This window comes from Carex rostrata, chromosome 14, assembly GCF_964058835.1.
Source record: "Carex rostrata chromosome 14, lpCarRost1.2, whole genome shotgun sequence".
NCBI classification, from domain to species: Eukaryota; Viridiplantae; Streptophyta; class Magnoliopsida; order Poales; family Cyperaceae; genus Carex; species Carex rostrata.
The window spans coordinates 3,341,299-3,358,451 of NC_135931.1; the positions used below are offsets into that span (position 1 = coordinate 3,341,299).

At 33.9% G+C, this 17,153-nt stretch overlaps 2 protein-coding genes across 2 annotated transcripts in view; one reads left to right on the plus strand and one right to left on the minus strand.

The window, feature by feature from the left end:
* Window positions 1–17,153, minus strand: part of ABCC13 (multidrug resistance-associated protein 11) — a 64,990-nt gene that overhangs the window by 4,095 nt on the left and 43,742 nt on the right. The gene's annotated exons all lie outside the window — the stretch shown is intronic.
* On the plus strand, window positions 8,183–15,374 carry RBP-DR1 (RNA-binding protein-defense related 1). Its single transcript, XM_078314674.1, has 9 exons — window positions 8,183–8,599; window positions 8,688–8,770; window positions 10,059–10,110; window positions 10,467–10,592; window positions 11,171–11,250; window positions 11,770–11,949; window positions 12,638–12,992; window positions 14,016–14,159; window positions 14,974–15,374. Exons 1-9 carry the CDS (start codon window positions 8,407–8,409, stop codon window positions 15,099–15,101), a joined length of 1,341 nt encoding a protein of 446 aa, XP_078170800.1. The 5' UTR covers window positions 8,183–8,406; the 3' UTR covers window positions 15,102–15,374.

Here is a 17,153-nt window from a genome sequence, read left to right on the forward strand (position 1 = left end):
GGGCCTAATTACACGTGACTCGTGTGACTACGTGTCGTGTCGCGACTAAATATTTTGCGTACCGCATCGTGTCGTGCTAAATTTTCTAAAGATGGTCACGGCACGTAACTGATACACTTGCCGTACCGTTCCGTGCTGTAACCGTGCCATTTCATGACGGAGTTGGCTCCGCCGTGCCATTTTTTCCACTCTACCCCCAAGTAGATCACTTCTAATGAAAACAAACAACGATTTTGATATGTGATAAATCAAGTATAAATTTGCAAAGAGAAGAATTGGGGTAAACGGTTAAAAGTGTAAATTATCTATATTCATATCCATTAAGTTAACACACAAAAAATTTAATCCATATCCGCTCTATCGAGTAAGATAAGAGTTGCAACAATAACACAAAAATTTAGTCCATATTCAATTATTTTGTTTAATATGTTTGGAACAAGTTTATTGGTCAAATTAATAGCTATTATGAGGAAGGAATAACCAGAGGCGGATCTAGCACCTTTATGATTTTATAATTTAATTGTTCATTTTTGGTTTGTATTAACTATTTTTTTTTTGGTAGATATTAACCTCTTTTTGAGGAGTTTCAGCGAAAAAGTTATATTAGTTGGGTTTCCTTTTTGCTGCACCACAGCAAGAGATTTCTTTTATAAAGACCTTGCTATCTAATTTAGTAATTTTGATCACATGTCTTTTATTTTATTTTTTTTAAATAATATCTAATATGACAATTAAAAAAATTCTCCATGTAAATTCATTGAATTGTCTTTTTTATTTTTTGTATTATATATATTATTATCGTGTGTTATCTACACTTTATTTTTTTATTAAAATAATATTACAAAATGATATTTAACCAAACTATTTTAAATCCTAATTCAGTCATTCCTTCTCCAAAATTTAATACATTAAATTAGCATAGTAAGAAAATAAAACCCTTGTCCCAGACATACTTGCAACAGCTCCTGAGAATTATTTTTAGAGCAGGAGATTAATAAGTATTGAGTACATAACTACTCTTTCATTTTTTTTTCTTTTCTCAATTTCTTTGTTTGCATGCTTGTTAATGTTAACAGAATTACAAAAGGGCGGTTATTTATAACTCAGCCATTTTTTGTTAAGAAAAAAAAAATATTCCACCATACATAAATTTGATTGGGAAGAATTTGGGATGGGGACATGGGATGCTTTATAAAGTATGGGCCTTCTTGTGTTTTATGTTATTATGTATTGTTTTTATGATTTAAGTAGCTGATTTAAACTGCTTAACATGATTTTGTATTAAAAAAATACATAGAGACTAAATTTTATATTTATTATATTTTTTTACTATTTTTTACAATTTTTAGGTCCAAAAATTTATGAATAATTGTGATTTAAAAAAATTCAAAATATATTGAATTGACTTCAAATGATGAATTCAAATCATTAAAATCAATATGCTTCACGAATGCATGTGCATGCAAAAATTTAAAAAATTTTAATTCATTTAATACAAAGTTAAACGGACACCAAATGATGAAAAATAAACACATTAAAATAACTTGTAAACTTTTAATTTTTTTAGTGCTTCACTTTATACTAAATGAGTATAGATAAAATTATGCATGTACATGTATTATTTATGAATTAGATTAGTTCAACGATTTAAATTCATTATTTGATATCAATCAAATAAATTTTAAAGTTAAATTTATCAAACTTTCCTGATGAAATTAGCCAACGCTAACCTCACTCGCATGATTTAAAATATGTCGATCCTTCTCATAAAAATTTTGTGATCCCGTTATTACAGTTCGAACAATTTAACGCGGATCATTATAATATAAAATTTTGAGGAACTTTCTCAGAAAACTTCGAGAGCTGATGTGGCACGCGGAAGGCTGGAAAGTTTAGTGTCTCGCTATATTAAAAATCATAATATCTCTCTCTCCTTTTATGTTAGCATTTAGATCTTCTGATATGTCAAATGACCGTGATTTAATTTACTGAATTTTAAACGATTAAATAAAAACAATTACAATTGTAAATTTAAATTTATGTGGCAATGTATTAATATTTATTGTGTTAAAATATATATTTAGTTTTCTGAACACTCGCTACACTGATTTTCTCCTTAACAATTTTTTCATATAAATATTGACACAAAAGCAACTAATTGATAACAAATCTTTTTCTCTTTTTATGTTATTAATTACAACAAAATAAGAAAATAAATAACATTTTTGTTCATTAAATATTAATTACCTTCCTATTTAATGGAGAGGTAAAGACAAAATAGTTTATTTTATTATTAAACAAAGGAAAATTATAATTGAATTAAAAAGGACAAAATATTGTTAAAGATGAAAATGTTTGATCTGATTTGCTTCTATTTTTTTGTATTTTTTGTTTGAATTTTGAACTCGTAGTAAAGCACGTGCAGAATACTAGTTCTTTTATTAGGCTCATAGATGTCCTGATCCAATAACGACTGTGATTAAAAGATAAAATTTCAGATTGAATATAAGCCCTCCAATCAAATAGTCTGCCTTATTTTGATTTTATGCATCTTTTTTTATGTTTTTTATGTGTAGAAATCTAAATTTATTTACACACATACTTGCCAGACTAATTGGATTGTCAATACTTAATTTTTAGATTGGTGATGTGTGAAATCATGTTATGCTTTTAAATTTTTAACCCGATTGTACTTGATCAGATTACAAGCGCATAATCCTATCGAGTAGTATAAACGAGTGTCGATCTGTAGGGAATAAGATTTAAGGTCTTGAGCAATTAATCACAATCCTTCAAAAGGCTAGACAAAATCTGAAATCAAAGAGTTGTTGTTGGATCAGATATCAAATTTGTATTTGGCAAAAATTAAAAGTAAATAAAATAGATAAATTGGAGATGTAAATTCCTAGGGTTTTGACACACCCTTGTTACTTCAATCCGCTTTGATTCTTATTTTATTTGATGTTGGTTTTCAGTTGTTGTATGAGTGTTTCTAGTCCAATTAGTGACTACCTCTTTCGTTTAGCAGTCACTCTACCAATCGAGACTTTCTGCTAAGGCTTGTCTTGAGTGGTGTAAGGAGATATGTGACTAGCCCAAAGATCTTAGACTTCACTTAATCAGGTCCCTTGTATGGTCATATTGGGTGTCTCTATGGTAAGGCACGACAATGCGATATTTATGTGCGAATGTCGAGACTCCCATGTATACTCTTGTTGATTCAATTAATAGTATCTCTGGCTAAGGTCTCCACCAATAATCTAGTATTTTTATTCTCTCTTATCCTGATCCAATTAACCTAATAATGACTAACTTCCATGTGTGGCCATCATAGTGGCGGTCTAGACTAATAAACAAAATCAAGCAAGATCGAACATAAAGCGCAAAAACAATCTAACAACAAAAGACTAAACAATGATCAAATAAAATATATATCAAAGTATCGTGAGTAACAAGGTTTACCGCAACCCTAAGAACTATGCTTAGTCGCTGAATAGCATGTTTACAAGAGATAAAAGGAAAGATACAACCATACACGAAGTACCCTTCTGCTTAGTCTCTACACGCTCCTCTCTACTAATCTATCAAATATCAGGACTACTAATATCACGCAAAAAAATTTAGGTCCCAAGCATCTATTCACCCAGACAAAATCTCAATCGTTGATTCATTAGATCTTAGCCGCTTATCAATGGTATATTTCAATCTCAGCCATTAATCACTAATTTCGATTTTATATATCTGTTTCATGTTATCAAACGTGTAGAAGTCTACATTTGGTTATAAATATATTCGTCACATAAAGAGACACATGGAAATTGCTTCATTTAAAACAAACAAAAGACGTGTTTTCTCTGATGTGCGTCTCTCGAGGTGTTTCTCCCTCCCGACACAAATGACGCGTTTTCAAAATCGATCTTCTCCTTTCTCTGTGGCTTGCTCGAAGAAGAAAAGGCAAGTAATAGTCTACTTCCGGCATAGATTGCCACTCTAAAATGGCTTTTGAGTCTCTCTTTCTCTACGATCGCTCAAAGAAGAAAAACCCTAAATCGCGTTTTTCCAGCTCCGCAACTCTCCCCTCTCTGACACCGCGGCTCTTCCCCTGATTCCCAGTCGCTCAGCCTTTCTCGCCACTCAGCCCGCTATCAGCTCGCAATGCTTAAACCCTAGCAGTGCGTGTTCGCCATATATGGTGTCCTTCCTTTACTTTATTGGAGCTGAATCCAATAGTTGGTTTGGATCTTCACCACCTTCTCGCTTGCTTTTTTGTTGTTGATTAGAGGAGTTGAACTCCCCAGGTATTGCTCTCTCTCTTCCTCTTCACCACCTTCTTGCTTGCTTGTTCTAGAAAATCTACTTCTTTTTTTCCCTTTAATACAAACAAAATGAATGCTTAATTTTTGTTTTTTAGTAACTTTGGAAATGTGTCGAGCAGGATCCATATGTGACTTCAATCTGGTTTATTTGCATTTTCAGACAATTCTTTGATTTTCTATTAAGGAAACGAAAAATTGAAATCTTGCATTTTCATCAATGAGCTTTGATTATGATGATTGATTTTGAGGGATTTCTGACATTCTGTGATGGGGTTTGGATTTGAGGTTTTGATCGGAACCATAAAGTTGGGTATGCAATTAATTATTCTGATTTTCTGAAAGCATGGCTGAAGTTTCTAAGTATCAATTAATGAAATTTATTAGGTAAAGGATGGATCATAACGAATATATGCTACATGTGCAGGGCTGACATGGAGAGCATTAGACACATATTTGACTAATGTATTTACAATTAATTATTTTCACAAATAATATATAACCAAATGCTAAGATTATCGTTTGCTCTTATTATTGACTAACACATAATGAATAAATTAAATAAAAATGAATCATATTTAAAAAAAATGATCAAAATAATATTTGAATCCCCGTTGCAATGCACGGGTACTTAACTAGTATAATACAAAAATGATCTAAGATGAGTTCTCTTCAGTCCAGATGTCTTTTATAGGAGTGAGTGGGCGGCTGGAGATCTGAGTGAAGTCCAAATTATCTGATCTGGATATAGCTGGAACTGTTATTCACCAAAGGGCGCTTTGGTTACAGACCGTATAGGGAAATACGACCCGTACCCACAGAGTGTCGCTGTTTGATTTGGCTATCTCCTGGCCCGTATTGGGCTTTGATCCGTATAGGGTAACGTCTCGTAACAGAGCTCTAAAACCCATGCTATGCTTTTCCAATGGATCCGATTTTTGCTCCATATGATGTAAAATTACCTTAAAACATGATTCCTGCATTAAAACACAAACTTGAGCAATAGTAACATGTTTCAATTAATAATTAAACATAAAAGTGAAAACACAAGATAAAACATAAGTCAAAACCCTACATAATTTACTAACAATATTAGATTGATCAATTGGTCGTGATTTTTTTTTCATATTTTAAATGTTATAAAAGAAATTTTTAGATTGATTGATAATTAACCGATCATCTAAATGAACTTAGTAGGTTCATCAAGGAATATCTCGGAATAGTAGCTATTTCTGGGTTCGGAAGAGCCGCTAACCCAACATTTCATAGGAATAGTGGAATAGCAGCTAACCCGAGCTATTCCTTTATTGAGAATAACATTTTTTTTCACCCAAACGTGTTGTATTTAGAATAGCTCGTCAGGAATGACAGCTATTCCTGGGTTAGTGCTATTCCTGTGTCACCCAAACGTACCCTTAAATAATATTTTAAACAATCATTCATTTTTTGGATTGCAGAATTTAAACAACCTTTCAATAAAAAAGTAATAATTGATTAATAATTTTTGAATTGCAGAATTTTAACAACCGTTCAATTTGATCTGACGCTCGGTAAAAAATCTTTTTAGACACATTTTATTATATATCATTTATAAATCACAAAAGGATACTATCGATTTAAATAAAAATATTGTTGTATCTTCGTACATATAGAATTTACTTTGGAAACATATAATTCTTGAGAACATCCGATGGCCATTGGACCCAAAGTGGTTCCAATGGGTTCGCTCACCATCGGACCTGCTTTAGGATTCGCGCCCGCACTTTTGCGTATGCTTTAAAATTCGTGCGCATGAATCTTAAAACAGATCCGATGGTGAGCAAACCCATTGGAACCACTTTGAGTCCAATGGCCATCGGACCCAAGCTGAAGTCATAATTCTTACATATTTAAAACTACAAAAAAATTACACACTGCATGATTTTTTTTAATATCAAATTTATATGATGTCTACAAGATTTTTTTTAAACGTTTGATAGACCTATAATAATAATTTCATAAGTTATCTTTTTATATCCGTAGCGTCTAAAATTACTAATCACCAAATTAAGTTTATTGGATTTTCAATTTTAATAATATAATACTAGTAAAATATTTATACAAATCTACACGTTTAATAGAAGAGAGAGATCGATTTTTTTTTTATTCTCTTATAATATATTTCTGTTTAAGTTAAAAATTTCAAAATTCGGCCGGATTTCAAAAACATATGGCCTACATTGAAAATTACTCCCTTAAAAATATTAATTTGCATTTTTGTTGATAAAATTAATATTAGCTTATGAATGACTCTCGTGAAAAACTATTTGTTTTGAAAATAAAACGTGAAAATACTTATATCCAAGGTGAAGACCGTACCATGATTTATATTTTTAATTTTAAAATTTAAACAATCAATCTTAACCGTTTAACATGATTTTCATAAAAAATGTATATAGAGACCAAATTTTCATTTTGTTTAGAATTTATTTTATGAGTAGAAAGTCACTTGATCTAATTTTTTTGGACCATATTTTCTATCTAACTAAAAAGCAGTAAAAAAGTGAAAAAAAAATAATTTGGTCTGTAAGTATATTTTTATACGAAGATCATACCGAACAATTCCGATCAATAATTAGAACATTTAAAATAGAAATATAAATTTATAGTACGACCGATCTGTGTATTGTACAATACCATAACCTCACCTATATATATTTAATTTCTAAAAGAGGAACAAATGATCTCATTTAGTACAACATATATTTTCACTAAAAATGAACAAGCAAAAAAAAAAATGGAAATAAATCAGCAGTTATTCCTTTGGAATTATATCGATACCAACCATTTTAATTTTTTGCGCGAATCTCGGCGATTTTTTTCTTTCATACATAAATTTCAACGAAGAACAACAACAGATTTATTTCCAAAAAATATACAGGTGGAAGAACAAACGGAGAAGAAGTTCACGCACATGACAGCTGTCAAATAAATGGAGTTACCCCCAACTTTTGTTTTTCATTCTGTAGACCGAGATCGGAATAGACCGGTGGGTATCGGACCTATTTTTGGCTCCAATCTAAAACCGTCCGATTATCACTAAGATTGACGCTCACCGAAAATAAAGCAGACACGCACGATTTCTAATCCGACCGCACGCTTTTGGTGCAGATCGAACGGTGCTTAAACCAATCGAACAAAAGTAGGTCCAATGGGCATTGGACCTCTTCTGAATTATTGTAGGCCAAGTGTACACATGGGCAATTCTCCTTTTTATTCGGCCAACAAGGCAACAACAGCCCCTCTTAAATCTTAATTGTACTGTATCTCACATCGGCACAAGGTTTTCAGGTCCTTCCCTTAGTAAAAATACATATTACAAATGAAGACTTAAACCCCTCACTAAATTCAACGAAAGAACGAACAATAGGAAAGGTAATTTTCTCAAATTTAAAGGGCTCCATTACTATGAACAAAAACAAATTCGACAGCCTGAACATCATAAAGGGTCCAAAAGGAGCTGTCAGATGTAAATTGTTCTTTAAGTAAATTACACATTGTACGAGGTTAAATTTGACAAATTCCCCGCATGTCCGAGGCCGATAATTAAGATTTAAGAGAGCCCGAATTCGCATCCACTGAGTTAACTCAAATTCTGACTTTAGATCTGAACCGTCCAATTTTGAATCCGCACGAATATTATAAATCCCCGTGCATTACCAGGAGCGGTTGGATTGACCTAAATTCCAATCGGACGATCAAAATATTAACTCAAACGGTGCGGTACTGCAGGACAATTGGACTCGAGCTGGGGTGGACTGGCGGGGACAGTAAATAAAAGGAAACAAAATACTTCCTTTTTAGGAGGGTCTAGCTGAAAAAATAAAATTGAAAAAAATGGAAGCAGCTGCATCGTCATTAATCTATCAAGTAAACCCAAGCACTACCAGGGAGACGACCAGCTTAGAGAGAGAAACAGAGGGAAAAAGAGAGAAGCCAAGGCAGATCGAAGAAGAAATAAGCTAACAAATCTGAAAATCCAGAGCATACATCACCCCACTTCTCAGACAGGGAGAGAGAACGAAAGAGGCAGAAGGAGAGTGAGGAGACAACAATGGCGGAAGGGGGAGGAGATCTGCGAGAAGATACAAGACTCACTGGAGGAAGAGAAGAGGAGTCGGTTAAACTCTTCGTGGGTCAGGTGCCGAAGCACATGACGGAGGAGCAGCTAATAGCGCTGTTCAAGGAGGTATCGATTGTAGATGAGGTCAACATAATACGTGACAAGGCAACTAAGGCCTCTAGAGGTTTGCACCTTAGCCAATTCAGTTGGGTTTGAAGAGATCTCTCTTTGTTCTTTTGATTTAATTGTGGGGAGATCTCTGTTTGTCCTAGGTTGCTGCTTCTTGATCTGTCCGTCCAGAGAGGAGGCTGACAAGGCGGTCGTGGCTTACCACAACAAGCGTACTCTACCTGGGGTAAGTGCTTCTTGTTTGACTACTGTTTGGATCTGAGGTTTTTTTTTTGAATGCGAGTAGCGATCTGTTTGACTTAAATTAAAATTTGAACTAAATTTGATTATGAGTTTGTTCCTAATTTGGAATGTACCTTGGTGGGATCTTTAGCTTAGCTTCTGATTTCAATTGGCTGACGCTCGTTTCTTTTCATGGCAATCCTAGGAAGAATTGGTGAATTGGAATGAATTGAAACAAAATCATACTAAATTTAGGTGACAAAGCATCTCTGGAATTTTCTTTTCCGGAACACTTTTTGTACATTTTGATTTATGTTCCCTTCTGTAACACAAACAACTTACTCGAAATAGTATCAACTTGTTTCTTAGATCTGATTTCTGGTTTTTGTCTTTCTAAATGCATATGAAGTTCCTGAGAAGATTTACGTAATTTTAGTTGTAAACTTATCTTGACAGTTCCTGAGGTCTCATCAGATAGGGAGAGCTTTATAGGACACATAATTCTAGGTTGAGTCAATGGTATAGGTGCTTAGCCGAAATGTTAGAAGAGTCCAAGGACTGTTCTATGTAGTTATTTCTACTTCTATTGGATAGTAGTTTACCCGCATGTGCATAATTAATTCTCTGTCCAATATTGTTTTCATAGAAATGCTAATTTAACTGATTAATTAGGAAACTTTGATTATTTGTGATTTTTGTTTGTGAAGCCAGTAAAACAGCTTTACTAAAGTTGGTAAAATTCCAATTTTAATGGAAATTTGATTTCATGAATGGGATAAACGGTTTTGGCTCTGTGCACTTTGTTTTACTATTCTAGTGCTAAGAAACTGACAGATATCTGAAAAGTGAGATTCCTTGACCGAAACCTGTATACTCCAAAGCACCTGATAACAATGAGAGACTAATACTTGATAACAACAAGTGAAAGTTGCAATAGCAAATTCCTCTTACTCCTATTTAATTTACATGGTAAGGTTTAATGTTGCAAAAATTGACTGTGACTATACTTCTTATGCACACATGTGCACAAGATGCAACCAACATTAGGAGTGACTGGGAGGTATTTAGACATTGTGATCAAGTTTGGTGCTGGACTAAATTTGGTTGGTCAAATCCAACACTAACCCCTTGCAGTCCCTACATGCCGAAAGAAATATTAACGTAGCTGATAGATTTGATACCACACAGTAAGATATCATACAAGGCTTGTGTGTTGGCTTCTTTGTTTGATGGTGTTAGATGTTATAATTGCAAAATCATTTCTTCTTATGTTTTATTTTTGCTTAATGTAGGCTTCCAGTCCATTACAAGTTAAATATGCCGATGGGGAGCTGGAAAGATTAGGTTTGTCCTTCTATTTTTTAAAAGTTTCTGTTCTCCTTCATAAAAGCATGACAAATTTGATGATTCAAATCAAGAAAATAACTTCGGATTGAATTTAGTTCCATACCTTCGTACCATTACAGGAACAGTTAATCTTATATATTTTGTATTTGTTTTGGTCTTTAGGTACTTTTTGGCTTGACTTGTGTCCCTGTTGAGGTTTCAGACCTGACATTAGTGTTTTATTATTAGTAGTACATATTGGTTTTGTTTTTTTTATATGCATTGGAAGCCAAGCATATGGCTAAATCTATTCAAGATCTTGAAGCATTATTATCTTTTTTTCATGCTTTCAAATTTATTGCTGAATCTTGTAGAGCACAAGCTATTCATTGGCATGCTTCCAAAGACTGTAACAGATGAGGAACTCTCGGCATTGTTCTCGAAGTATGGTAATATTAAGGATTTACAAATACTAAGAGGCTCACAACAAACCAGCAAAGGTACAATGTCTTTATTGTAGTTCTCTCTTCTTTTCTGTAATATGGAAGAAGAATGAAAGAACAGTGTGCTAAGCCACCCCCATGATTCTATTTTTTTTTAATTATGTATATTAAAATTTAATTTAATTTTCTGTTTTCTTAAATTTTTATATAGATTAGCCCCCCTCATAAAATAACAAATGTTTACTTGTAGCCTAGTGGTTAAAGTTGCTCATTGAGTTGTGGGAGATCTTGGGTTCAAATCCCACCTCCCACATTATATATTATTGCATGTTATTTCCTAGTCACCCTGTACCTAAATTTTCTAGTTCTGCCCCTGAGTGTGCTTCCCTATATTGGTACAGTACCAAATATGTTGGTGGAAACTATGTTTAGTGGCAAAACAAAAAAGAGAAAAAAAAATGAGATGAGATCCAGTGCAAAATTGGTTTGTACGGCCTGCATGTACCTGATAATGGTATCTGTATCCAACATGTGCCATGGAAGGGGCAAATATGATTTCGTGTATTGATTACCTATGTTTTTTTTTGAAAGTTTTTATATGATTTATAATATAACTTTTGTCTATGACCAAGCAGGTTGTGCATTTCTAAAATATGAGACCAAAGACCAAGCTTTAGCGGCACTTGAAGCTTTAAATGGGAAACACAGGATGGAGGTCTGTTTCCTTGCAGTTCTTGTGAAATCCTATAGTATCATTTCTGTTCTTCTCTATTTGGTTTGCTAAAGAATAGCATAGTCGTTGCATAAATAATTAGCTGTCAGGAAATATATAAACTGACCCAAAAGCTCGATCACACTATACCTGGGTTAGCTAGTGTTACGCAATACCAGATTTAGGTTTTTAAAAAAAATGTACAATCTTGCATCTTTTTTGACTTGTGAGTCTTGTATGAACCCTTTTCATTTAGATTCCCATAAGCTACACAAAGCAAGCCAAGATAACAGAAGAAGCTGACTGAAATAAAATTGTCTGCTATTAACTGTTATGGCACTGGAGCATTGGGATCAAACCTCCACATCCTGTACTGTTATGAGGTTCTATAATATTGCCTTGATAGTGTTAGGGTTCAAGTCAATTGTGTTGTAGCCTGGCCAACCTTCACACTTGCCTTTTCTTAATATCCTTCAGTACCCTTTATGTAATCTTTTCCTTCAATTTATGTTCTCACTGTAGGGCTCGAATGTGCCTTTGGTTGTTAAATGGGCCGACACAGAAAAGGAAAGACAAGCACGGAGGGCCCAGAAAGCCCAGTCCCAGGCTTCAAAAATGGGAAGAAATGTCATGCAACAACCTTCAGTCTATGGGGCTGTACCTGTTGGATACATGCCACCTTATAATGGATACAGCTATCAGGTTAGTCTTTCTCTTTAACATCCTCTTATTGAGGGAAGGGCTACCTCGAAAATCAAGTATACCAGGTTTTTGCTATACTGCTGAGGGGATCTGCCAATGAGTACTTTACAAAACCTAAATAGCCCAAATGTTAATTATTGCTGGTTAAACTAGCTTTGTACCTTGTTATCTTTTTTCTTTTTTCTTTCCATTATTCTTATTTTTTTGTGCTTAATTACATTACTGCTTATGAAAGCTTAATTTGTGGCTCCACTTTGCAGTTTTTGTAAGCTGCATTTGAAATTGGGCTGTGTGTGGATCATAGTATAGTAGAAAGCTTGTTTTTATTGCACCTACCTCTATTTAATCGAAATGTTAGGCCCAAAGCTTGTGGTATAAGGCCCTCAAATTGGGTTTAATCCCAAAAATTCAGTTCATGGCTGCAAATAAAGTTCTTGTGCAAGAGTTCCTACCAAAACAAAAAAAAAGAAAAAAAATCAGAGGATGTATTTAAGCTCTGAATTGTTATTATCTTTGTTGGTCCAAAACAATCCAATGATAAATTTAATTTTATGCACCAAAATTAACCTATTAAGGTTTTCAGCATATTTAGTGTTACAGCGGTTTATCTATTCTATTCTGCATTATTCCTTCTAATTATTCGAACAATATCCCCCTAAAGTTCTATATTTTTCCTTCTGTTTCTCAGGCTCAGAACTACGGGCTAATGCAATACCCAGTACCAGTGCAAAACCAGGCCACATACAACAGTATGTTCCCTCCTGTCAACCAAGGAAATTCCCTTCGTGGGGCCCATCCAGATGCGTCCCCTGCGGCAACTGGCCCCAAAACCCTTAATGCCATGCAGTCAGCAGGGTATTTGGGTTCGCCGTACTCTCCAGTCAGTGGAGTCCAATATCCCTTGTCCTTCCAGAGTAATAACCGGCCGCCTCTAGGGAATAATTCACATGGGCAAATAAGTGGTGGTAACTCTCCTTTAAATGTGAATAGTAATTCTGTGATGCCATCGCCTGGGACGAGTAACTCTGGCACTCAGATAGAAGGTAAGTCACTCAAACTTGTGTAATTTCCTTTTCAGTGGAGGATTTTTGGAAAATTGTAACTTGTGCTTTACCTTGTTTCCAATTAGATTCTGCATTTCTCATTTTAAACAGACATTCTTTCTGTTTAATCTAAACTAGCTTCATATCTAGTTCATACAACAATGAATCCTAGCATCCTAGTTTCTCTTGACTTAATGTACTTGTGCTGTCTTGAAAAGTTCAAAATTAGAGGTAAAAGATGACAAGATTGCTACCTCTTTCCATTGACCAAGAAAGGGTGTTTTTACAACCAACAAGTAACCAAAATTCACAAAATTCGCATGGTAGAATGAGCACAAAATTAACACCTGTCATTGGAGGAAGCTTGTATTTGAAACCTAGCAAAGGATGTATTTTCACCTTCTGATGGCACAACAGATCCATGGAAGTCTTTCATCATGCCCAGCATTACCTCTTCAAGGGTGCTCTGATCTGTTTCCTATAGCCTCAGTACTAACAGAGATAATCAGTAAGCTGAAGCTCATACCAACTTTACCCTCCTTCCCAAACAGACCCTGATCCTGGCATGCCAAATTTCTCACCCAAAGCAGAAACCACATATCCAATGCTACCCTTTCTGAATCATAGGCCTTCTCTTTTGGAACACGTTAAGATCATCCACTCTACCGGGATTAAAGTAGAACCAGTAAACTAAAAGAAAGAAGGCTTCAGTGATATCAGGCTCATGAGCTCCAGAGCAGTTGAGCAACTAAAAACTTTGTAACCTAAAACGGACACAGTTTGTTTTGCTGTGATCTTAGTGGTCAGGTTTTATCTTAAGAAGAATTAGCTGTTAAATTTTTGAGATATGGTAGGACTAGAAAGCTAGGACGGTGTGGTAAACATGAAGTTCAGTTTGCTGAAGGCCCTTCAATTTTTTCATTAGTTCAATTTAATAATATTACAGATACGTAAATCTCCATGACATGACGGCTAACTAGATAAAGAATGATGAATTGATTCTGTCTTTTTAAAATGTTACAGGTCCTCCTGGTGCCAATCTTTTTATTTATCACATACCTCAGGAATACGGAGATCAAGAACTGGCCACTGCTTTCCAAGGTTATGGCAGGGTTCTAAGTGCCAAAGTCTTTGTAGACAAGGCTACTGGTGTTAGCAAATGCTTTGGTAATTTTCTCTTATGCCAATCTTTCTTTTTAAATGTTTTTAACCTAAAGGTATTACATGTCACAATCTGACAGTCACTGGTAACAATTGAGACCCTCTTGGCTCTTGTCATGCCTGAAGCTGTATTAACACCCTCCTTAATACTTTTGGCAAATTAATTGAGATGGCAACTGAGCAAATATTTCTTATAGAAAGATTTTTTTGCAGCACTTGTAGCCATATGCTTTCTTCAAATGTCCCAATATATTCTTTTCTTTTTTCAGTATACCCTTCTAGATCAAATAGAACGTGTTGTGTAATGTACATTATATTATTTATTCTTGTGATAAAAATGTCTTATTGATTTAAAATATGCAATTAGATCTGCAGCAGGGGCGGAGCTAGAAAATTTTGATAGGGGTGACTGAAAATTGAAATGTACAATTGTAGTAAGTGAGATTTGAACTCAAGACCTCTCAACCATAAAATAGCGCTTTAACCACTAGACTACAACTAAACATATGTCATTTATTGAGGATGGCTAGACTCTATAAAAAGTTAAAAAAAAAAATTTCAATTAAATTCCTACGTATAATTAAATTTTAAAATCATAGGGGTGGGGTGGCTTAGCCAACCTTGGCTAAGCCTTTGATCCGCCCTTGATCTGCAGTATAAACTGTCAAGTGCTTTGTTTATTTAATTTATGTAAACAATAGAAGCTAAGCAAGTCTTTTTTTTGGTTGGGATTTTGGTAATCTTGGACAATTCTATTTTGGGAACCACTTATCAATGCTCGAATGTGTTGTTTATTAATATGATGAATGCTATTGTGCAGGTTTTGTGAGTTATGACTCACCAGCAGCTGCGCAGGCTGCAATTAATATGATGAACGGCTATCAGTTAGGCGGTAAAAAGTTGAAAGTACAGCTTAAAAGAGAAAACAAGCAGAACAAATCCTTTTGACCATGGAATACTTCAAATGAAATTCTCAATTGCTATTCTTTTCAGAAATAGAGAGGTCATAGATGGATGGGACATAATTCATTGTTTAATTCTTTTGTTGTACCCATCATTCTTCAGGGTGGGAATTGGTAGTTTTATTTTCTTCTCCTTATTATTTTAATTAAATTTTTCAACATTGTTGCACTACTCTGTACAATTGCTGCATATTTGTAATTTATGTATTGTTAAATGACAGGATTCAGATATCATCAATTCATTTCATTATTCATTTCATTATGTCTCCGATTCTATTGTTCATCTTTTTCAGTACCAATAAGCAATATCACGTGATACATTTTGACTGATACGTAACGCTGTATTACACCAGAATCTCTTAGTCCCTTTGGGAGATCATATTGGTGAAGCATGATGTAATAATGTCTATGCACATCGTGATAGTAATGCGTACTGAGGACGTGCTTAAGAAAAATATTTTTGCTAGTTTTATATTCAGGGAAATAAAACAAGGTGGGGCCATCTAAAATATAAAAAATAAAAAAAAGGATGGAGAATTGGAGATCCATCGACAAATTAAAAAATGTGCTCCAATAATCCATATATTTTTAACCTAGAAATAACATTATACTAATTAGGTCATTTTAGTATGGATAAAAAACATATAAAAATAGAAAAAAAAATATGAATACTGATAAGATTAAGTATAAAATTTCAACGTTCGATAGTCATTATAAAAGTAATTTACTTGTGCAATATTAAACACGGCTTGTGGTAGTTTATGTAAGTTTTCTTGTCAAAATTCTGTAAAATATTTTTATCTATTAAAAGTAGATAAAATGACAAAAAAAATATATAGTGTGATAAGGTCATGTATAGAAGCATCATAAAAGCCTTTCTGAAAAGCCCACTTAAGTAAGGCCTGCTAAGGCCTCTATCAAATCCCGGCACCCAGTCCGCAAATCAGATCCACCAAAAGCCTAACCCGGGAACCGACTAAAAGGAAGCCCGGCCCCATAATTGAACTATAAGAACCTAAACCGGGAAACCGACAAAGGGTCCTATAAATACCCCCAAGGCTCTCTGAGATCCGGGACCGAAAAAACGGAAGAGACATGTACGAAAATGATAGAGTAAACGTACCCACAAAATCCAGATTCGTTCCAAGGAAGACACGCGGTAACTACCTGCTTAATACATGAGGACAAAGCGTTCCCGCTTAGGACTCGCTAAACCCCAATTACGACCTAATCTCGGGGAGAATAGGACGTATCATAGTGCATTTTTTTTTATCTCCTTTAGAGACGTATATTCGGTACAACTAACCTGACTAGTGACTAATCCTTTCGTTTCAAGTTTGAGTTTTTAATATGTAATTCATAGTCCAAGTAAATGAAAGAAAGAAAAGACAAGGGTTGGTATGCCAATATATATTTTTTCAAATCAAAGCTTAGTTTTTTTTTTTAAAAAAAAAATTCTAGCTTCATAGACATGTTGTTGGCCTTGTGATATACTGAGTATTAGATTTTAAGTACTTTGAATGTTATTGATGTTTCAACAAAAGCCGTTAAATATAGAACATTATAAAATTTAAGTCGTGTATTGAAATAATTTTTTTTTTTTTTACTGATCTTAAAAATAAAAAATTGGAATATTATGAAATTCACCGATTTCAGCTCACATAATTTTTTTTTTTGAATTCAAACCGATACAAACAATATGAATATTTTAATCAAATGATGTACTGTATTAATATGAAACATGGTTTCATTCAATCAAATTAAAAATGGCTCCAAAGTTTTGATCGGTAAGAGAATTACCGATCTAAACTCCAAACTTTTTGTTTCTGCCTTCCTAATCGGTAAATTTTATATCATTCCAAACTTTTTAATTTTTAAAATCAATAGAAGTCCTACATATCTTTCTATCAATCATAATCATAATATACTCTTTTATTAATTTCTACATAATTTTTTTTTTCTTATAAATGGATTCCAACCGCCAAAAGTCCAAAAATAAGAAGACTCTGAATATACGACCGAGATTGTTTTTGGGCTT